The sequence below is a fragment of the Falco peregrinus genome, chromosome 7 (genome assembly GCF_023634155.1).
Source record: "Falco peregrinus isolate bFalPer1 chromosome 7, bFalPer1.pri, whole genome shotgun sequence".
Taxonomy (NCBI): Eukaryota; Metazoa; Chordata; class Aves; order Falconiformes; family Falconidae; genus Falco; species Falco peregrinus.
Genome location: NC_073727.1, coordinates 26302501 through 26326920, shown reverse-complemented (window position 1 = coordinate 26326920; position 24420 = coordinate 26302501). Strand labels below are relative to the sequence as shown.

The following is a 24420-nucleotide window of genomic DNA, read 5'->3' as shown; positions in this document are numbered from 1 at the left end:
CCACAAAGAGTTCTGGCATGAGGGTCTCTCAAATTTCTTCCACTGAATACCAGTGGAAAGTGTTAAACTAACTTATCCTCAGGGGTGTTGTCTTCTCTGAGTACTTTTTATACCCTCATTACTGGTTGGCTGTGCAGACTTCCTAGCAGCCTTTCTTGTTCCTTTGAAGGAATATTTATTATTAGTTCGCTAGCTGTTCCTCAGGCTAGTTTTTGGGTTTTATGTTTAGTATGCCAGAATTTACAATCCTTTCCATTTTCTTAATTTCTGTTTCTTTTTTTTCTATTATCTGTACATTTCTTCTGATAGCCCCTTTTATATTCTGTTGTTTGTAGTCGTGCTGGTTTTCTGTTGCTGTTGTCTAAGTCCTAATAAATGGTATGTGCTGGCCTTGTGCTTACTACATAGTACCTTTAAGTAGTTTCCACAGTATCTGCAGGGATTTCATTTTTGTCCTTTTGATGTGTTTATTTTAAAATGTTCTCATTTTTATGTATACCTCCAGATGTATTGTTCACCAAAGGCAAAATTTTCATAACTATCCTTTCCTGTTGGACCTGTCAGAACTTGTGTGCAAACCAGGTAGTTAGGAATTTGTGAAATTCTTACTTCCAAAACCAATGTAAGTGCACAAACAGTACACAAATTATATATGCATGGTATGGTAGAAAGTTTCAAAAACTGTCATGTGGTATTTCCCAAATGTGGCTACAAATTTTGCTGTGCAGTCTGGTGATCTGTTTTCAGTGGCACTGACAGACTACTTAAGTTGAGTCCAGGGCACATTAGAAGCACTATATGGAGTAATCTGTCTGTAGACCTTTTCTCATGATACTTCAATCTCCTGCTGTTTTGGGCTAAATGTGTAATGTCCATTGAACTGGACAAGGAGAGTCTTCTTTTACTTCAGTCTAAGTTGATCAGTTACTAGAATTTTGATCCTTCAAAGTAGGATTTGTTATTTTAGAGTGTATTTTTTGAATACGCTGCTTCTAATTAACCTGGATGTAAATATCTGATCTTCCGTATTAGAAAGATTAGAAGCTGTGCTTCATTTTCAGAAAAGTTGAGATAAATTTCACTTGGAAAGATTAGTTATTGCTCATACAGGAACAACTTCAGATGCTGGAAATCATCCTTTTATACATATCCAAGCAACTAATCAGTCCCTTGCATATCAGCATAGTTAAATCAGTTTATACCAGGTGAATATCTTCCCTGTAATGTATTAAATAATTTCATTTCTGATAAATAAATTACAAATTAAATATTTAATTTTTAATTACTTTTCTGTAGCATTCTTAATGGGCTCAGTAGGTGCGGGTTGTTACAAACGATACTCATGCATCTTAGATTTACTTAAACAGCAGTTAGAAATCTCTTTCAAGGCAAACTCATTTGGCTGTCTTGTGGCAAGCTTGATTTATTTATTTATTTATTTATTTTTTATATTTCAGGTAAATATGCTGAAGATATATTTGGTGAACTTTTCAATGAAGCACACAGTTTCTCATTTAGAGTCAACTCCTTACAGGAACGTGTAGATCGCTTATCTGTCAGTGTTACACAACTCGATCCAAAGGAAGAAGAATGTAAGTTAACTCTTGCATTTGTCACCCAGACACCACTGATACATGAAATGGAAATTATAATAGTTTAGATTATTCTTGCAGGAACACAGCAAAAAAAAAAAACCATCATGACAAAGAGGTCCATTTCTTTTTCTGCTACAGGTTTCTTTTACAGACTTGAGCACATTTCTGAGCTCAACATTTTTATGGTTACTGAACAGTACTGTTGTGAATTAATTTACATAAAAACTATTACAGGAGTATGTGTCACTTCAGTAGTGTTATGTATTAGTGTTAGTAATATTAATAATACGTATTATTATGTGAATGCTTGGAGATAAGTCTTTACCTTTTTTTTTTTTTTTTTTTTTTTTTTTTTTTTAACCTTCCTACTAATTTCCATGGAATGCAACCATCTGTCCAAGAAGGGGTTTTACATTTAACTTGTTACTATCTTACTTTCTGTGTGGAGTTACAGTTACATAGCTCCATTTGTTGATGCTGTATGTCCCCTTGGATTCTTCCTAAATAGCTTTAAGTGCTATAAATATTGGTTAGTGCTGAGAAAACAAGTACTTCCAAAGTCAATATGGTATGCCTCATGCCTGTAAGATAGAATTTGTGTGGGATTTAAGTGATACATAGGCTTTGTGATGTGATTACATTGACCACCAAATATGTAAATGCCATAAAGCTTTTTTGCCTTCCTGGATATCCATTTGTTACCGGTGGAACTGTGAAAAGTCTTGTAACCCTAAACAGTTTTAGGATGTTCTAGACTCTATGGCTAAGACGTAGAAAGTAGAGCAACATCCTATCATGAAAAATAACTTGATTGCTTGTGAGATCCAGTTTTAAAGTATAGAAGGCTGTTTCAGTTCTGATTGTCTAGATAAGTCAGTCAGGAAAAATGAAGTGTCAAACCAGGAGCATGGTCTTCAGTCTGTCTTCAGTTACTGACGTGGAAACTTCACTAATAGCAAAATCAAGCTAAGGAAGTTTTGATTCTGTATCTTGCATGACATTAATTTTAGGGCATGTTTAAAAAGACAGCTGTTCACAGCTAGTAGCAGATTCTCCACGAAATTGTGACTTGTGTAGGGGAATTCTTACATTAATGGGATTTTCCAAGTCTCTTGACAACTAAGCATAAATCATACACATACACCTCTTTTTCCAATAAGATACCATGTTTATTATGATTGGATGACAAAAATCCTTCCTGTGTACAGTAGCAAATTGTCAGCAACTGTAATCTTGTAAGAGTGTTTATGTCATTTCGGTGTTTACCCTTGACAGCCTAGTTTTTTGTTTAAATCAGTGGGCTATATGTTGATATGGCATTCCATCTAGTATGGCAACCATTCTCATTTCAGGAAAATGGAGAGACCATTTGAGGTCACTGAGTTAAAGCATCTAAGGATGTTACAGGATAGCAAGATGGAAAATTGTACTTTCATTCAAAGGCCTTTGATGAGTTTCACTTTAGGTTTCACTACTAAATATCCATAGCTATTTGATATTAGAGAATTGCTAGAAATATTTTTGAGTAGTATGTAGTCCCAAATGCACCAGGGGAATAACATTTCACAGTCCTGTGTATAATGTAGCATTTGCTAAACTGTATAGCTAAAGAAAGGGACAGACACTGCAATTAAAGAAAACAGGGCTGAAAAGAGGTCTACTTGATCAAGTCCAGACTGGCTAAGTGTGACTCAAATCTGATAATCCTGAATTTGTCTCTCATGCCCCAAAACGGCAGTGACTGCTAGTGCTTCAGAGGAACACATGCATTCCTCAGTGTTCATGACTATTTTTATTAACCTAACAATATCCAGTCCTTGAGCCCAGTGTTCCTTATTCACAAACATCTGCCCAGAACTGAGTCACCACATGAGGGCAAAGGAGATGAGAGGAAATTTGATGTTGGGCAGTGTGCCCAGGTGGCCCAGAAGGCCAACAGCATCCTGGCTTGTATCCAAAACAGCGTGGCCAGCAGGACTAGGGAAGCCATTGTCCCCCTGTACACTGGTGGCACTGGTGAGGCTGCACCTCGAATACTGTGTTTGGTTTTGGGCCACTCACTTCCAAGAAAGACACTGAGGTGCTGGAGCGTGTCCAGAGAAGGGCAGCAAAGCTGGTGAAGGGTCCAAAGCACAAGTCTTAAGAGGAGCAGCTGAGGGAACTGGGGTTGTTTAGCCGGGAGAAAAGGAGGCTCAGGGGGGACCTTATCACTCTCTACAGCTGCCTGAAATAAGGTTGGAGACAGGTGGGTGTCAGTCAGTCTCTTCCCCCCCGGTAACAAGCGATAGGACAGGAGGAAACTGCCTCAAGTTGCACCAGGGGAGGTTAGATAGGGCAGTAGGGAAAGTTTCTTCCTTCAAAGTATCATCAGGCATTGGAACAGGCTGCCCAGGGGGGTGGTAGAATCCTCATTCCTGGAGGTGCTGAAAAAACGTGTAGATGTGGTGCTTAGAGGCATGGTTTAGTGATGGACTTGGCAGTGCTGGGTTAACAGTTGGACTCGATGATCTTAAAGGTCTTTTCCAACATAAATGGTTCTATGATCCTATGATTTCCTTAAAAATTAGGGATCCGGAAGCTGTTTCTCCTTAAGTATCCTGTTTTGGCTTGAAATTTAGAAACTATTCACAAATGGTTTTTAGTCCTGATCTGGGCTAAAATAGCTGGAGGATATTAAGGCATGAAGGTGTGGGGAAAACATTTGGATTTATCTTCCCTAACCCTCTGTGCAAGAATTAAGCAAATTTCAGTACTTCTGCTTAGCTAACAGCATGTGTAAAATGGGCTATACTTGTAAAATGAGTCTCATTTGCTAGTTCGTTGCCAGCAGGCAGTAATAGAAGATTTAATGTGTTCCTTTGGGCCCACACTATTACACAGAGGAAGAAATTAAGATTCATTTAAAGCTAAGTGGCATGAATAAAACCAGCCCAAGTCAGATTCATTGAATGAGGTGCAGGTACTTGACAAGATGTTTCTGGTAGAGTCAAAGTAAGAAAAACCTCTGATTTTTTGGAATAATCTATGTGTTTTCTCATTTTGAATTATTGCAGTATCTCTATGAAAGAATAAAACCAAATGAAACCAAGGCTAGGATTGTATCCTAAAAGAACTAACTCCTGGTGCACAGTCTTTCCATTACAGGAGAATTGCTATGAACTTTGTTTGGTTTGAATTATTACACTGTTTTCAAAATGTTGATTTCTCAGAATTATCAATTTCACATTGTAATTGATTTTTTTTTTTTTTTACATTATTCTTTTTACATACATGTGGGGTTTTTTCCCCCTCAGAAGAGATACTAAACTTGCATACAGACAAAAAGAAATCCTCTGTTTGGTAAATTGAACTTTTATTTCAGTTGGGAAACTAGTATATATGTTTTTAAGAGTTATCATATCTGGGGTGGTTTTAGGACCAGGAAGACACATTCTTGCTAGTGAGGTGAACTAAGGTTGACATTTTCAATAGCAATGTAAGATATCCTCATAGGTCAGAAAGTAAACCTTATAGTTTCTTTGCAACTACTTTTAATTTCAGTATTTACTTTATAAATAACATTACTAAATCTCTCCATATATATGCAAATTGTGTAAGTATAATAGATTTTATTAGTTTACCAACGTTTTTTTGAACTTGTTTGTGCCATTAAGCTTGATGTACAAGTTAATAATTTAATGTCTGTACAAATCTGACAGTTTTAAAAAGGATATTCATTTTAGCCTTTATGTTGTTCTTTTTTGAAATGCTGATGCACAGTACAGCTCTAATGTACAGCGTATTGAAGTATTAGAAAATAGTTGTGTATCACTCGGAAATAAATGGTATCATGGTAGAAGCAGAATTCATAAACTAAGAGTTTATCTGTGTATTCCGGTATTAATTTAGCAGTTCCTTAATATGAACTGCCTAACTCTATTTAAATCTGGAAGTTTAAGTAAATTTAAATAACTGGAAAGGCTTTTAATCTCAAGTGCAGTGTATCACATTCTTGGTTTCTATTGCATTTCTATTACAAATCTGACAAGCAACTTAAAAAGCATAATGGCAGAAGTGCTATGGGTGAGCAGCCTGGCATACTTCAGGAAAGGAATCAAACAATGTTGTGAATTGTATTTCAGTAGGTTTCTGGCTTTGAATACATGGCTTGTTTTTTAGTAAACATTCTGGAAATACTACCCTGTCACGACAAGGATAGTTCAGAAATTCTGCTGGATTCATGCTAAAGAGAGATTTGATGTTGTGCTATAGGCAAAAAAAAAGTGGGGAGAAACCTAAAAAGCTTGATAGCTAATTTTGATCTGTATATTTCTGAAAATGGGAGAGTCAGACAACTTTAAAAGCAGGATACTTGGCCCATATGAGACTTAGAAGGAAAGAGTAGTGAATCCTATTTTAAGAGGCAGCTCACTGTCTAACCTCTGAAGAGGATTTTGGTGGCTTGAGTATAAATGTAATCAAAGTTAAGAACAGGGAGCACATGAAATTTGCGTCATGACCTCCACATGTAGTAAGTTAATGTGGAGGATAACACTACTGTCAATTCATTCTAAAAATTTTCACCCCCAAAGTCAAGTAAAGACTGTTAAATTAAATTGTATAGCAGGTCACTTTTCCTGGTGCATGTCCACCTAATGAAAGTTGGATTTGAGTGCATCTCCCTCTCAAAGATCTGTGCAGATGAGCTGAGCTCCAACTGCTCTATATGCTTTTTCTCCAATTTTCTTAGCCCTTGATTCAATTTATAGCATATTTAGTAAGTGAATGAGTTTTAAATTAGTGTCTGAGGCTTAATAGTTCAGTGGGAAAACCATGGTACTGCATAATTTGTATTTTGTATGTAAAAAGAGGGATCTGGACAAAATGTCATTTGCTAAATAATGTGCAGGTCTTCTTGAGACTCAGCAGCAGATTCGCTGCTTGATGTAGCTGGGTGATTCACATCTTCCCTAATAGGCTGCCTGGGGCTCCCTGGTTCTACACACTGCATTGAAAGCAGCTTCTGAGTCCTCTTAAAATGATTGCTCTAACATTTACATCTTCTCTTTGTTTACCTGTAGTAGTTAAGCTACATATATTCTCTATCCAAAGGGTGTTTGAGCTGGTTTGAATTTTTTTAAACCAGTATTTCAGAAAATGTGAATTTCTTGTGTTGGGGTCAAGCCCAAAGGAGAGTAGTTTCTGTTCTGCTGAAGTAGGTAGTCTCTCGTTTAGCCACTATTAAACCTTCAGTGACCAGTCAGAAGTTTTCAGCTTCTTTAGGAACTGAATTGCACAAATCTTTATCTGAACAGAATTTTCAACACACACACACACCAGTTAATTACTTTTAACTGGAATCTTCTGACTTAGTTATTCACTTGATATTGTCATTCTTTCTTCCCTGAACTTTTCAAATCTCTGGGTAAGATTTTGAGCACTGAAAGGGAATTGTGGGCAGCAAAGTCCATTGATTTGTATATAATTTCCCATAGTCATTCAGTTCTGCGAGGAGTCACAGCTGTGGCATTCGAGAGTTCATGGTCATAAGAGTTCATAGAGTTGTCAGGATGACATTCTTCAGAAAGTGTTGAGAGAGCAACCTTTTGCAAGGAATATATTTTATTTATTTATTTACCACCTTTAGGAGAGCAGTATCTTTTGGCCTAGAACCTTGTCGTAAATTGTATGTTAGAGTGAGTTTAAAAGAACAAAAAAATCCAGCAACATTTTTTTTTTCTTCAGGTAAGGTAAAATGAAATGTAGTCTTTAATACCTTTTGAAATGTAAAAATAGCTACTCTCTCTCAGTACACTGATGTGCTCCATACCTGACGTTTACTACAAATTGAGGATTGCAGTTTAATAAGAGGCTTAACAGGATATAAAATGTTATTTTATATATGTGTATTACTGATGTGTTCTTTTATTTAATTTGTAGTTCAGCCCCAAAGAAACATAAGTTATTGTATATTAATTAGAGTGCAATTTAAATACCTTTTTTCCCCAGTTTGTTGTTGACTGCAAAAAAAAGATGGACTGGCATCTCTTTTTCAAAACTAAATGTTCAAAAGGGTCATAGTTTAACCTTCAGACAGAGATAATTTTTAATTATACAGAAAATACTGTGGTGTACTGGAAGTTAGACTGGCTGATATAATTCATCCAATCCAAACAACAGACACAGTAAAGATAAGCTGACATTTGTTCACATTGTGGTATGAATGTTCAACTTAAATTTTGAGATGTTCACAATTTAAGGAAATTATTTAAGACTCCATTTTCCATTCATTGCAGTAAACGCAAGTGATGTAGCAGATGGACTTGTAGGAAAATGTATCCATGTGAAATTTAGGATCTTGGGCTGTATGAAGGTTCTGGTGCTAGTTAGGAATTAGGCAACTGGAAGCTTCAATTTGTCAGCATCAAATCAAATGCCTGCAGCCTTTCCAACTCCTCCTCCTGTGTCTTGTCTCTTCTCAGACCTGAATTCATGCATCCAACTTGTTTGACCTGTCCTCCTGGAGTGCCAGTTTGTCAGCCAGCCAAAGCTAAATGGCTGGATGACCAGCCGGGTTTTCACATATTCTTTCCCCTGAGGTGGCAAGTCATGGAGGGCTTCTGTTCCGTAGCCAGCTGGCAAGCTAAACAAATGGCTTTGTAAGCCAAACCATGCACAGCCCAGGACTACGTTGTGCTTGCAACATGGGATTTACCTGATCCCTGTATGCAGGCAAGTTATATCGGTGTCATGATTCTCAGTATTTTGTGCGCCTCGTCCTTTCATTTCCTTAGTGATGTTGTCTTAATGTAGTCAGTTGTTTTGAACAATGCCATGCTTTTCAGTGAATGCTGGTCATTGGATATCAGCGCAGAAAATGCTGATAGCTGTTTGAAATTCTGCAGTGGATGTTTTATATAAAGACTGTTGCTATGTAGCTTAGTTTTAGAAGAGAAAGTAATCTACATTTATTGTTGGGGATTGATTGATTATCCTCAGGTGTGTTACCCCCTTGTACATTTTTACAAAATTTAAACAAGAAGATGGAGATGATGAATTAGACCAGCTGTATTTGCTCACTGAAGAGAGTAAGGAATGCTAATGAAGAGTTTACAGAGCAATGTATGTCTTAATACTGTGGTGCTACATACTCTGTGAGCATTCTAATATTAGAACAAAGAAATGTATTTATTTATTGGAATAAATTAATTTATTTCCTTCAGAATGTACGCAGGTTCAAAGACAAGTACACTACCTTTTCTTTCATTGGCCTAGTCTCCAATAAGTTTCAGACAGTTTAAAGACTTGCAGGATTGCCAAGCAACTCTGAACAAGTATGTTCAGTGAGATTTGTAAAACCAATAACCCAAAGAAAAAACGCTGAAGTGTAAAAGAACCTAAGACTAGGGTTTTAGGTAAGGTAAACCCCAGTTCTTCTAATTGGAACTTCTGCCACAAATTACAACCTGTACTTGACAGGTACAAAATATATATGGTTATTTATGAGTTAAAAAATACCTGCAGAAATTGAGACTCCTAGCTGACATTCATATATTATAATATTTCTTTCACACGCTTAAAAAGGCTTCTAAGCAGCTAATTAAAAGTATTAAAAAGAACAAAAGACACTGTAATAAAATAGAACCTAAGGCTAAAAAGGAGGAAACTTCTCCAGGAACACACAACCTTGCCAACTATAGTAAACCTCAAAAGCCAAACTGAAAATCAAATAAATGCCATCTTTAGCCTCAGAAAGGATGCTGCCAAAACGCTTAGATAAGAAGATAGAACATTCCGGGAATTACAAGCCCTCTGGAAAAAATCCTGCTTTCTGCCCCTTTGTGATCATACCATAGAAATCCAGCTCTGTGTATGTGTACATACATATGTGTGTGTACACTTGTATGTGTTACAGGAACCAGAGTAAAATGCAGTCTTCTAAAAAATTGTTCCCGAAGGCCCTAGGGATACAGGAAAGGGGCGGGGGGTGGGGGGGGTGGGGGGTGTCCTCTCATTTTGAGTAAAGGGGCACTACTATCAACCTGTTTGTATAAAATAAACGTAACTATTCATAGATAAAATGCATGTGCTGAAAATACCCTCTTTGCTAGTATGTCTTAAAACTGTTTTCAGTATTGTTTGAGATTAAATTTTAAAAAAAGCCCAAACCAATGAAAAGGTCTGCTGCTCTATCTAGTGAGAGTCTAAGGTTGGCTGCAAGGTTAGTCTTGAGACACACCTGGGCTTCACAGATGTAGTAACTGAAGATCAAGGAGGGAGAAAAATATAAGACATAATGGGTACAATGTTTCTAGAATTAAAAGTGCAAGTTTCATCAGTTTTGGTCACTTTTCCATTAATCTTTTTTCTAAATTTTAGCAATTGTGAAATAGAAAAATATATAGGGGCTTTAATAGCAGTAAGTCAGTATATTTCAAGTCACTGTTTAATCTACTGCATTCACCTAGCACCGTGTCCCTTTGAAACACACATAAAGATAATTAATTATTCCTAACTACTGTGCTTAAACACTCAAGGTGTCTCACCTGAATTAAACAGAGAAGTCTCATCTCAATTCAACAGTCTGATTAAAAAACATTTGACTAGTTTCATGTGTTGGAACATAGTATCACCTCCCATTAAAACTCACTGACATCAGTAGCATAAGCTTGAATGATTTGCTGGTTTGGCATCTCAGTGGGCCTTCAGTGGGAACTGCTGCCTGCATGCAAGGAAGGCAGAGTTTGGCTTGCTGATAGTATAAAGGTGAACTCTATACCTCAAGACAGAGAGTAATTTCTTAGTACCAAAAGGATTGTGAAATGGAGTTGGTAAATGGTATCGGGTACTTCTGAACTACAGAGTGGTATTTTATAGCTGCAGTAAACAAGTTGCTGAACAACTTTGGAGGGGCAGAATTCTGATATCTATCCAGGTGGACAAAAATTTCCTGGTGAAGCTAAGCAGAGGATAATGTGCTAGAACATCACAAGCATGTTTTGCACAGTCTGACAATATCTTGCTGTGGCAGTAGTGCTATATGAAATTATATTTGCTGTAAAATGCGTAAGATACTAGAGGTAATGCTTAGTATTTATATTCTAACCACCATTAAGCAATTCCAGATCAGTCCCAGTAAACTTTGGTGGGTTTTTTAAACGGTAATACCCCCTTTCAGTGTCACTGCAGGACATTACAATGAGGAAAGCTTTCCGGAGTTCCACAATTCAAGATCAACAGCTATTTGACCGCAAAACTCTGCCTATTCCTTTGCAAGAAACTTATGATATTTGTGAACAGCCTCCTCCGCTTAACATTCTCACGCCTTACAGGTTAGTAAAACAAAATTAATCAAAACCAATTTCTAGCTTACTTTATGCAATAGAGATGCTGTATCCAGGCATCTTGCTCATGTTGAGTAGCACTTGAGTATTTAAGGAGCCAGACTATAAAACTGTGAAGCTGCTGAAGGAACGCAGGCAGCAGAAGACATTGTAAACATTAAAACTACTCCACTTGACTCAGATTTTACCCCAGTGTAACAATGGTTAAGAAAAAGCTATTTTTATTATCTGTGTTTATTAAACTGTATAATGCTCTTGAATGTTAAGTGAAGAAAATAAGCAGTTAAGTATGTAGAAGGAAAGATCTCTAATGGAAATGAATGTTGTTTGCTGCCCCAAAGTCAGTTTGAATCATAGTTGAACACGAGCAGCCACACAAATGTGTTCACTATTTTAAGTGCAATATTTGAGTCACTGGAATGGGATTTATGCTATTGCAGCTTGTGTTAGAGTTACTTTCCTAGAACCAGACCTTGAATACAAGGAAAGATAGTAAAGAATGATGGCACAGGAGGTCAATGTTCATCTTTTTAACGTTCAGTAAAATATTGCAGGGTCTGAGATACTAGGTATTCTTTGTTATGCCTTTCCTTTGCCTTAAATGTTTGGATTCATGTGTTGTCAGATAAATAGTATGCCTGATCTGTGTCATTGTATTTCAGGGATGATGGAAAAGAGGGTCTGAAGTTTTATACCAATCCTTCATACTTCTTTGATCTGTGGAAGGAAAAAATGCTGCAGGACACCGAGGACAAAAGAAAAGAGAAGAGGAAGCAGAAGGTATATATGTTAGCTTTACATAGCTTCTGGTTGTTTTTTCCTGGAAAGGGTTTACTTGCAGTTATGGTACTTTTTTTGGTTATGCAATTAATAACAATCCAAACTTTACAGAGTCATCTTCATTCAACTAAAGCTACCGGTATTCATTCAATTCCATTAACTTTAACAAATAAATATAAAAATAATAATAACAACAACAACAATAATAGTAAAATAATACAAAAGGGCCTAGAGGTTTCATGCTGTCTTAATGAAACTAACAGCAGGATTGCCAAAACTTGTAAGTCTTCTAGCAATGACTCAAAAAGGAGAAAAAAGGAGGAATACAGCAAGAATAAAGAATCTCACTGAAAAGCATTTTTATAATACAAAATTCTAACAATCTCACAGGTGAAAAAGCTTGAATGACATTCTAATGGATATGTTTACTCTAAACCAAAAAGAAATCAGTAGGAATAGAGCACTTGTTTATATTTTCTTAAAATAAAACATTTCTGCAAAGGTAATGCTACTTTTTTGTTTCATTGTTATTCTTTGTATTTCATACACAGAGACAGTAAATACAAGTGTCAGATTCATAATTTCATTTCAGACTTTGAATAAAAAGCTACTTACACAGTTATTTTTCTCTGTATTATTCAGCTAATTATCCACTAGACTGAAGTTTCTGCCTCTAACAAATCATTTTGGTTTACATATTGTCTTTAATACTGAAAGTAAATTTTTCTTGTACTTGAATTGGGATTGGTTTTCATTATTTTGTGGCTGATGTTTAAATGCAGCTAATTAAAAAACACTGTCTTAGTTGTCAGTTTTGTTTGCACAACTCTCCTACAGCAGAAAAATCTAGATCGCCCTCATGAACCAGAAAAAGTGCCAAGGGCACCTCATGACAGACGGAGAGAGTGGCAGAAGTTAGCCCAAGGTCCAGAGCTCGCAGAAGATGATGCTAACCTCTTACATAAGCACATTGAAGTTGCTAATGGCCCAGCTTCACATTTTGAATCAAGGTTCCTTTTTATTTTTTCTATGCTTTATTAGGTACAGATACTCATAGTGAACATGCTTAAGAAATGGTAAATGATGAGATGCTACTGCTATTATTGAAATGCACTGGAAATCATTGATTTAGCTCAACAAAAACTCAATTTTAAAATACTTAGTGTGTCCTTAAAGGAGTAGTTATTATCTTGTTATTTTTAAGTGTAGCGTGCACCTTTGGAACTCATTGTATCCTTGTGGATGTGTTGTTGTCTGCATCTGGAAGATGGTGTAGCATCACTGCTGCAAGCTTGCACCCAGGTGTGTCACTATATTCCTGTCTTGACCTACAAAATCCCTATTATTCCAGTCTCTTGAGTTTTCTTAAGCAGACACAGCCAAGACTAGATGATGGGTGTGATGTGAATAAACATCCACTTGGAACTCAAATGAGAACACTGAGCTTCTCTTTACTCTTCAGCAAATCCAAGATTTGATTGACATTTCTGGTTATAGTCTATTACAAAATCCAACCTGTTGGATTTTCGTTTCACAGCACGTATTTGCTGGTGGCTAAAAGTAGCATTTCACATGGTATGCATCTGCTGTGTTTACGCTTCTGGTGCTTGTGCAAAACCAAGTCTGTTTTACCAGCCAAGAAACATCTGATAGGAAAGAGGCTTGACAAGCAGTATTGGGAGTTCTGGGGGTATGTTTTTGGGGGGCTTGTGGTTCTTTTAATTAAGAAGTATTCAATGTCCTCCAAAAACTAGTTACATTTTTCCCCTATCCTTTGCTGGCCAAAAGCGTACCGTAAGAGAGTGTTTTGTTTAGCTTTGTAAGGCCTTCAAATGAAACTTACCAGTGACAACTCTAGGAAATAATGTTTGCTGTCTGAAAAATGGAAAATGTAGAAAACTTAGCTCAGTTCAGAAAGTAAAAATGGTCTCAGTGCATTTCACTCAGTAGGGTACACCTCAGGTTATGGTGATTAGTATTTTTCTGTGATGCTTTGTAGTATCTTATCTTTGTAGACTGCTGTGACAAGTTGTTGGCAGAAACATCTACTTTCCTGCTGTCCTTCTGTTGTGTTGTACATCACATTCCACATTAGACACTTGTTGAAGGACTGCTTTTATATACAGGCAGGAGTCTGGCCTAAATCTTGATTATCTCAGTACCAGTAATGCAATTATAAATAATGCTGTAGTGCTTGGGAGCACTACATGTGCAGAGCATGTTGTTCAGATACGGAACAGCACCAAGCTTTGGATTAACAGGGTAAGAACTTCACCCCCAAAGAATTTAATAGGCTTAGATGCTACAGTGGTGGCAGTGTATGGAAATGTAGAGTATTGCTTTACTTGTTGGAAGGTGTTCTGCAAACACACTTCCTCTGAATTCAATAAAGAATTTTTTTAAAAATCTTTCATTGAGTAGTTAATTAAAATTTTCTAAGTGATAAGGTCCTTGAGATGTGTCTAAAGCTGTCATCAACAAGTAAGTTTAATCATCTATCTTTACCGCTACTACTCAAGAGATGTTTAGATTATCTTCCTTATAGCTGTTGTATAGCTACAAAGTATTAGGTCTAAAGTAATGAGGCCTCTGTATATATTGGAATGTAGATCCTCTGACAGCAGTTCAGCTAAATTGTTGTAAGTTCTACCATTCTAACATTGATGGATGTTTCATCAATGTTATAAAAGAATATGGTTGCATATATGTAGAGACTGAGGAGCAGAAAAAATTACTGTCTGATTCATAATACACTGGTATATATGTGTTTCTGATTGTATTGCTGTGTTTACTTAAAATAATGTGACTAATAAACACTAAGATCACACACATACTACAGAAATTGTCTGGTATACCTATCAAAACCCTTAAACCTTTGAGCTGCTAGAAGCAATGGCCTGGAAAATGGGGTGAATTATTAAAAAGCCATGAAGTACAATATGCAGCATCAGTGCAGAGGAGATACTTGCATTCAGAAATCAAACTGAAGTATAGGACTGTAGCTGAGGGCACTAATACTTTTACTAAAGGTTAAATTGGATCATTTTTTGCCATTTTCCTACAGATCTCAAGCATATGTGGACCATATGGATGGATCATACTCACTTTCTGCATTACCCTATAGCCAGATGTCTGAGCTTCTGAACAGAGCCGAGGAGCGAGTGTTGGTCAGACCACATGAACCACCACCGCCACCTCCAATGCATGGAGCAGGAGATGTGAAACCTGTGCCTCCTTGTGTTAGGTACAAAGTAGTCACGCCACATGCAGGTTTATTGGGGAGTTTTAGTTCCCGCCACCCCTTAATAGTCACTAGTATTATTTCCATGCAAGCCAGGCAGTACACACATCCTAGGGGCTGTGTCAGTCCACAGCCCTGATGTGTCTGCAGCTGCAGGGCCACAAAGGAACCAGAGAGAAAGGGCAGCATCTAAACCCGGTAGGGTACCATTGTGGGGACAGGCCTCACCTTGCCATTAATACTGCGACCGTGTCGCCTTCAGAGTTAAATGACAAGACACGCTAACTGTATGGAAAATGTTTCTGCAAGAGGTGTTAGAATCTCAGGATTGCACTTTGGAATTTCTGAAATTTGGAAATCTGAAATTTGTAAAACTAAGCTGTGTTTCAGCCTACATAAAAGGAAGAATATATCGCAGTAAGACAGTCAGCTGTCAAAACTACATATTCATCACATTTGCTAAATTGCGAGTGGGTTTTTCTGTTTCTTCCCCCAAGTTTTTTAATTTTTTATTTCTCTGTGCCTTTCCAGAACTGGATATATACTTAGAGTATTTTCTAAAGAAAAGCTCTGGTTGTCACTGCCCTGTTGTTTTACATGCAAAATCTTACTTTATGGTCAGGTACATACAATTTGGAATAGAGGACAGTTCATTCAGACACAGTTATTACATCAGCAAGACTCTTGTAAAGACTTGTCTTTTTATGTTCAGGAGATCATACACAGAAATGCCTAACTCTTTAGATCAATTTTCCACAACAGCTGAAAGAAATCCTCTGGTGGTCTTCCAGGAAAATAATTTTACTGTTCCCTTTTGTTTTCTTCAATTCACCTATTTGTTGCAGTGTAATGAGTATCTAGCTTATAAATATACCTCTGTGTTCAAAGAATTGATGACCTTTGATATTAGTCTCACTCATGTCATCAAACCACAAATATGTATTTCAAATGTAACTCATCTTCATTGCTTCTACTTGGTTTTGGGTTTAAAGTTCTGTCAATTGAAGCCATTAATGAACTGCTAGTTCCCTTACTTCAGAAAAATAATTTGCATTTACTTAGGGATGGGAGGGGAGAGTTATACTACTATAGAAAACCTTTGATAAAGATGCAGGTTTGTATAAGAGCATAAACTCAGTTAATAGATGAATTTGAGCAGAGGTCTGTTGGAAGACCGATGCATACTCCATACTGAGAATTAGATTTCCTTGTATATGAGGTAGGTATGTCACCATAGTACATAAATGCTCTTTAATGCCTAGCGTTCAGTATTCTTTAGTTGCAGAAGTTAATCTACTACTATGTTTTCCATTCTGCAGCTCTAATAACTTTGTCCTGTTATTGGATCTTTCAGTTCTACTACTGGCTTGGTAGAAAATCGTCCTCAGTCACCAGCAACAGGCAGAACACCAGTGTTTGTGAGCCCCGCTCCTCCTCCTCCACCACCACCACCTCTTCCATCTGCCTTGTCAACTTCATCATTAAGAGCTGCAATGACTTCCACCCCACCACCCCCAGTCCCACCTCCACCACCCCCTCCTACAGCTGCTCTGCAAGCCCCAGCTGTGCCACCTCCACCAGCTCCTCTCCAGATAGCTCCTGGAGTCCTACATCCAGCTCCACCTCCAATTGCTCCTCCCCTAGCACAACCCTCACCCCCTGTCACTAGAGCTGCCCAAGTGTGTGAAGCTGTACCTGTTCACCCCGTTCCTCCACAAGCTGAAGTACAGGGACTTCCTCCACCACCCCCACCTCCTCCCTTGCCACCTCCTGGCATTCGACCCTCCTCTCCTGTCACAGTTGCAGCCCTTTCTCACCCTCCTTCTGTTCTGCACCCTCCTCCCACAACCGTTGTCCCTGGCCCTCATGCCCCGCTGATGCCTCCATCTCCACCATCCCAAGTGATTCCTGCTCCTGAACCCAAACGCCATCCTTCAACTCTTCCTGTAATCAGTGATGCTAGAAGCGTTCTGCTGGAAGCAATACGGAAAGGTAATGTTTGGCTGTTACGGGGCAAAAAGAACCGTCTCAGGAACTTCCTAAATACACGTTAGCTTTGAGAGATGGAGTATTTCACATGTGTAAGAAGTTAGAGGAATGTATCTGAAGTCTGTTTCTGCTTTTTATTCTTCATGGCATACGCTTTGCCAAGTAGATTTTTTTCAGTTTGTAATTGCGCTTATCAGTTGTTTAGATTGGATGGCAAAACTGGTTTTCTATGGAAGTTAGATTTTTTTATTTTTAAAAAAGTATGTTTATAGACGATCTGTGGAAGTTGTATCTTCATTTCTGTTTACCTGAAAGCATGGCTATTTCCCATAACCTACAGATTGTGTAGAAGAGAAAAACATTTTTTCACAGGCTGGTAGATAAAAGCAGAGCAGATCGGTTGGCATCATACAACAACATATAAATGACATTCAGAAATCATTGCTCAAGACTTAAAGCTGTTAAGTATCTGATCTTGACATGTCTCCACACAGTACTGGAGCAGTCTTAACTTACAGGGTGCCCCACTGGCAGAGTGCAAGTGAATGGCAGAGGTGCAGGGCAGGGTTCCTCTGACGATCTAGCGAGGAGCTGTACGTACACGCTGTACTCTTCAGCGTACATGCCTATGGCCAGAAAAATCCCCACTGCACTGTGAGTGCTGCTGTTTGACCGTGTGGCATCCTTGAACAGTTAGTACTCAAACCGTTTTGAGAAAGATTACTACATTCTTCTTGGTTTTCCTCTGCACCTACAGCACAGTACAGAATCTGCAGGTACCGTAATACCAGTAGATAGGCTATAATACTAATTCAAAATATTTTTGAAGTATCTATGTGCAGATGAATTGATCATATCACTGAATCTGAAGAAGTATCAACAACAGTTGAGTACAGCAGTGGTGTGTGAACATTAGTAGAGAATGTCAGCAAAAAAACTAATAAAGGAGAGCTGGCTGGTATAATTTAGGTGATTCCTGAAAGCGCTTTTGACCAAGTCTTGCACAATAAACAAAGGCTTTAGTTACCACATCTTAAATTCCACCTAAGGACCTGTGCTCACGTTGCCAGTCAGTTGACAACAGACAGTATTAAGCACAGGATGTAGGTCATATTTAGATTGTGTCAGTCTGTGGTGTCGGTGAGTATGAAACCAAAATATATAACCTCCGTCATGTTTTTAGCTAAATTACTGGATTTAACTTTCTCATACTGTTGGTATGTGTTATTTCTCCTTTGTGTTTGATCTTTAAGTAATACTTTATCCCAAACCAGGTCATTACATGATCAAAACTGGCTTACAAGAGGACCTGTTTTGTTAGGATACTCAAATAGCTGTAACTTTTAATTGAAATCATGAAGAGAAAGTATAGAAAGTGCCTGGAAATACAAATAGGAAAATGGCTTAATCACAGTGGTACTAAAATTGTGGGTGTATTTTTAATGGGAAATCAGAAGCAGGATATTACATTAGAAGGACTGGTGATCTAGTGTGCCATTCCAGTTGTGACATTCCTGTCTTTAGAAACTTGAGAGGGAACCTCCGAGGGGGACAGTGTCCTCAGCCTCCATTTTTGCTTGCAAAGCATTTTGTGAATCATGAGCTAAATACTTTGTATAATGATAAAGGAGGAGAGTAATAAGTTTCTGCTTTGATGTTCTTTAGGTATTCAGCTACGCAAGGTTGAAGAGCAACGTGAACAAGAAGCTAAACACGAGCGTATTGAGAATGATGTTGCTACTATACTTTCTCGTCGCATTGCTGTCGAATATAGCGACTCAGAAGATGATTCAGAATTTGATGAAGTGGATTGGTTAGAGTAAAATTATTACCTTGCTGTACACTGCAAAATTGAATGCTAACGTCCATTGTGGTGCTTGTTCTTTGAAAGTTTAATGGTCATTTCTAGTGTTTTTTGTATTCTTTTCTTTACATAATTAATCCATGTTTTTCTACGTTTCAGTTTACAAAAAGCTCCTAGTGCATCTTTGAAACTAAATGTTTTACAGTGGCTTTTCTTACACATCTTTTTTGAAAGAACATACTTTGTTCCAATAGACCACTAAGTATTAAGCATGGGCAGCTGTTGGTAGAGTAGCAGTTTCAATTTTTTGGCATATCTTTACTGTGCACTTTGTGAATTTTAAGTTAATGAAGGCAACTGAGATTGACATTCCAAGGGCAGCTGTATGTACTAATGAGCCTTACTCCACTTCTGATCGTGTTTTAAAACGTTAAACCTAGCTATCAAGATATCACTGCCTCGATTACATCTGTACACTAAAAGTACATATAGTTAGCAGCACTGAACACACTGAAAGGAAAATGGGTATTTGGGGGGTTTATTATTGTTTTATTGTTGTTTTTAAATAATTATGGCCTTATTTGAATGTTTAGAGAGTCCCCTTCCCTTCTTCCCTCCCGGGTACATATTGTGTGGTACTATTTTTGCCTGCATAATAAAAGTTTAATTTTTTTTTTTCTTGTGAAATCTTTTGACTTAAACATGCTGTGTAACTTATGTAACTGTTAAAATAACAGTTTGATTTAATAAATGGTTCATTTTAAATGTTCCTGGTTGTTGCTTTTTCAATGAAGGCTGCTTTTCACTGGTTACCTGAGGGATCCTTGGATTTCAAAGATGTAGTTTGTGGTCTACAAAGTTACAATAACTATTCTGCGCTTGATCTAATGACCCGTATTAAACAAGAAAACATGTAGCATCAAATGATGTCTATATGCATATCTAAAAAAAAAAAGCTGAAATCTCACTGTTATCCAGTAGTGAAAAAAAATAGAAAACAAAACTGGGAGCTTGTGGCTTATATGATTTAGGATTGTTTTTTCAAAAAAACCTTTACCTTCACTGTATCTTGAGGAGATTAAGCAGTCAAATTTATGGTTAATGAAAGATGACAAAGAACATGGGTGATACTGCAAAGTAATTTTGAAGTGCTATCTAGCAGCGTACTGCATGTTGCGCAGGGCTTTTTTGTTTCCCTTCTGTGGAATAACTCCTTCAAGTCTGAGCACAGTCAAAATCCTGTTGACAAGGGAAGCGTGAGAGTGTGAAGAGCACACTCTTACCTTGTGAAATCCTTCCTGGAAGATGGAATTGTATAATAGAAGAAAAGAAATGTTGAAAGTCAGAACGACATTTCTGGAAGTGGAACGTGGAATGTTCTACAGGCTGCAGAACAGTTTACAGGGACAGGTGGTTATTAGCCTACTCTTGGGACTGGGGAAAAAACAGGTACAGACTGGAGCAGGAATACTGTACAGCAACTCTTGCAACTTTACTGTCACCATCTCAGCCTCTGCTATAATTTTGTACGTGGCCTGCTATATTCAAGACTTTTTCCACTACAATAGTAATGCCTTTGCTGTGTTTGTGGGAGAAAAATCATTGTCACTATTTGTGAATCTGCATCTTTATCGGTGTAGTTCTTCTCTATACACTACTCTCTTTGATACTTCTCTTCAAAATAATGCCATCTGGTTTATTCTCCCATTCTTGCTTAGCTTTCAAAGTGCATGTTCTTCTTAATAGCTCATCATAACATTAAAGAAAAGATGTCAGAAGTACCACTGTGTGAATATTTAATGGTGTTTAATCTAGGTGTTTCCTTGGATCTCAGTAATCCTGAATTGCTAAATCTGGCCCAGTAACTGAATGTGAGAGATGTGTTTACACAGCTGGAAAGGACTGAGATTGTCAAGCCAAAGTGCAATATACACCCCTGCAGCTGCCCTTTAAGCAGGGAGCCAGATCTACTGTTAGGCAGCTGAAAGAAGAGTGAGTGCCTAATTGCCACACGTAGGTAGTTCTGCCATTCACAAAATTACTTCTCAACTGATGTTTATACCTGTTCCTTGCTAAATCTCTTAAACTCCTGATTTTCCTGGTGGTTATTATAGACAGCAGCTTACATTGTCACTTAAATGGAGCAGCAGCTTGTCTGTGCCTGGGCTGTGACTGTTCCAGGTAGAGGATCTCATTGCACCATAGGTATGCTCAGAGTGCAAGCAGGCACCTGGGTATAACTTGCCTAAAGCAAGGAGAGGTTAGAGGGGGGAAAAAAAAAAAAAAAGAACCACAAACAAAAAACACACCCCAAAAAAACCCAACAGAGGAAAAGAGAAAAAATAAAGTGAAAAATGAAAGCAAAAAGGCCCTTACATGACTGCAGTTATCCCACAGTGGACTTGAAGGTATAAAAAATAATCCTTATTGACAAATAGTTGTTACTGACCTGTTTCACTGTCCCAGTGATTGATAATATCCCTTCCAGACTGGTACCCAGGGCAGGCAAAGCCCTCATTTAGTATGACAGTCACACCAAGTAATGAACCTTGTCTGATAAAAGTCAAGAGTTAAATTCAGTTAACATTTCGAAGGTGGAATTCTTGGCCTTCTGCCACCGCTGCAGCTTTCTGTCATGGCAACTAGCCCCCAGATAGCAATAGTGTGATTCACTAGTAGCGAGAGGTGATTGTTGAATTAGAATATTTGCATTTATAGATCTACGCCGAGCGATGCATTTGCAGTCTCGGTGATTTGTGTCCCTCTTACTGTGGTCTCCGACTGCCCTTCTGGTTTGGTGGAATGCTGTGCAGAGGGCTGCTGGGCTCTTCATGCCCGTGATTAGGTGCCTAATAGATTATTGATCGCTTTGTCTTGTAAGGTACTAAATCAAGTCTTCTGTATTGAACTGTTTACAGAGTCTGTTGTTTACTTCTGTACATTTGCAGCAGCTGATTAAAATCGAAGGCTCAAAGCCTGCCACAAAAATAATGTGTTAGTAACGTTCAATATGAGTGAAGAGAAACCTTTGTTCGACTTCACACCTTTCTTGAACTGTAACCCAGGACAGTTAAAAATTATCTACCTCTCCTACTGCAAAATGGAGGAGAAAAGAACAAAATAAAAAGCATAGCAAGAACAACAAAAACAGGTACTTGGCAGAACTGGAGCAGAAGACTAGAGAGGTGCAAAACTGGTCACTCAGGGGTTTCATCAAAAAGGTGAAGTAGTAACAATGACGCAGCCATCATGGGCAGAACAAAAATAAACAGGTAAATGGAAGAGAACAAGTACTGAAGAAACGGAAATTACAGAGACACATGATTCTGGTACTTCTTTTAGTGGTGTGTTGCGAACAGCAACCGTTAAATACTAGATATCATTAAGGGATTATCTTATCTCCCATTAAATTGGGATTAAAAAGTTGAAGGCATTTTAAAAAGACCTTTAGCCTGTAAAATCATCCTTGCGTGTGGTACAGGGGTGCACTCAGCATTCAGGTGGACACGGACACGCTATTGCCTGTCTGACGAGCGCAGACTAACGCAGGGTGAGCGAGCTCCCAAAGGTGCCGTGGGACCCGGCGTGCAAACGGGTACCGGCCCCGGGCTGGTCGCCACAAGTATTCACCATGCTGAGACGTGGGTTGGGGTGCAGCTGCCCCCCCGAAGCGCACCCCCCTGGCTCTGCCGGGTGGCCCCGAGCCCCCCGCCCGCTCCGAGGCTGCAGACAGCGGGCTGCCACATCGCACCTCCCCGGCCCACGGCCCACCCGGGGCGGGGGCGAGGTGGAGCGCAGCACCTGCCCGACAGCCGGGGCAGCTCTCCGCAAAGCTGCCAGCTCAGGGCAGCGCGCCCCAGCGGTGGGGGTCCCCGGCTGTGCCAGCGCTGGCTTGCGGAGCAGCGCCGGGGGGCGACGCGGAGGCGCGGCCCGGGCGGAACCCGCCGCCAGCCCCCTCCGGCGCCTGCCGCCGCCCCGGCCCCGCGCTGCGGAGCGCTGCTCCCCCGCACTCGCTTTTGCAGCACAGGGAGAGGCCAGGGGCAGCCACAGCGGGTCTGTCTGCCTTTCTGGGGCCGCTCGGGTGCGTTTTCCCCGCTGCTTTCCACTCCTGGCTGCTTGTCCCACTCGAACAATTCTCGAGGGTGGGTGGCAGCCTGCCCATGGGAGACTTCACACACCCTTTGTGGCTGCGGCTGGTACGGACCTGACTGCTTCCCAAATGGCTTCTTGGGTACAGCACCGGCCCCTGGTAGAGCTTAGCGCTGCCCTTCCGCCCCTTGAGCTGCCCGGGACAGTGCTCCCTCACCTGATCCAGCTGTAATGGCTTGGGGTAGGTTGCACTGCTTAAAAAAACCAGGTGCCTGGCAACCCGGGAACCAGCTTTTTCACAGCACACGTGCAGGGAGCGCTCCTAGGAGCCACTTGGGTGTCAGCTCCGAGAGCTTAATGAGCGTCTGGCATCACACCACCAGGCAGCTGGGGAAGAGCAGGCAGGGGATGGGAACCTCATCCCCATCCCAGCTGCTGCTAGAATAGGACACACAGACAAGCTCCAGGAATCGGGCACTGGGTTATGGAGCAGACCCCAGGAGAATGGAGCTGCACACCCCATCCTGATCCCAATGAAGCAACAGATCCGATGCTGCACAGCCTGTGCTTTTCCTTTGATCCCTGCCATGCTTCAAGCAGATGTCTTTCCCCTGCCGCTAGCCCCTTTGCCTGGAGCGTGGGTTCTGCCCCTCAGCCATCCATTGTGCTGCCTGACTGCCAGCAGCCCTTGACAGCAGCATCAATAAAAGCCTCTAAAGAAAATTGCATCCATCCCATTTCTTCTAAAAAAATTTTGTTTTGGAGCATTGCAGGCTCTGGGCAGTTCCTCCAACTACCTTCCTTTTGGCAGCTGGAAACATCTGGGTACATACCAGAGCAGGTTTTCAAGTGTCTCTTGCCAAACAGTGCTGAATATTCCCCTCTTTACATTTATTTCTCTGATGGTTCAATAGCTTTGCTTTCAGACATAAGATAGCTGAGGGCCCCCTACAGATGGGTTATTTCCATCTCCTCATCCCCTCCCCCCTTTTTTTAACATCTTTAATGACAGAGGGTTTGTTATTGCAAAACCTGTGACATTTTAACACAGCTTCATGGCAGAATCACCCCAAGAAAAGCTTCAAAAATTACCTCCCTTCGGTGCAATTTTATACTGTGTTTTAGCCCCTTCCACTCCTCTGCAAGGCATCTTCTTCATGACTGTAAAATGTCAGAACAGGACTCCTTGGGGTCCCCCAGTTGCTTCCATGGAGCAAGCATCCACGCTTAGGTTGTATTATCGCAGCTTGATTTTACACTTCAGTACCAGCCAGAAATAACTCCAGCAAATCACCCAAGACTTCTAACCTCATGAGAAAGCAGTGCACAGCCCAGGTGACAGCATGCCAGCACAGCTTTAGAGCTACTCCTTCATGCCAAGCAAACAGCATAGGCTGAAATGTCCCAGCTGCATTTTTTGGCAAAGCCAAAAGCAGCTTGTAAGCATCACCAACAGGACACATGGCCAACACAGCCCCATAGCAGGGGGCCATCAAGCAGCCCGGTCTGGAAACTGTCCTTCCTCACTATGCCCCAGGGGGGATGTGTCTTCTGGGTTTTAAAAGCACAAGGAAATTAGCCATGGTCCCAGATGGGACA

General features: G+C 39.6%; 1 protein-coding gene across 2 annotated transcripts in view; it reads left to right on the top strand.

Annotated features, from left to right (window-relative positions):
* WASF1 (WASP family member 1) overlaps positions 1-19501 on the top strand; it is a 99611-nt gene extending 80110 nt beyond the window's left edge. Inside the window, exons 3-9 of one of the 2 annotated variants that reach the window (XM_055811189.1) lie at positions 1458-1592; positions 10753-10906; positions 11581-11698; positions 12539-12708; positions 14763-14942; positions 16294-16931; positions 18594-19501. In XM_055811189.1, coding sequence (XP_055667164.1) covers positions 1458-1592; positions 10753-10906; positions 11581-11698; positions 12539-12708; positions 14763-14942; positions 16294-16931; positions 18594-18751 — 1553 coding nt within the window. In that variant the 3' untranslated portion in view covers positions 18752-19501. Of the gene's footprint in view, positions 1-1457; positions 1593-10752; positions 10907-11580; positions 11699-12535; positions 12709-14762; positions 14943-16293; positions 16932-18593 lie in introns of both variants that reach the window. The other variant, XM_055811186.1, reaches the window with a different exon arrangement.
* The last annotated feature ends 4919 nt before the right edge of the window (positions 19502-24420 follow it).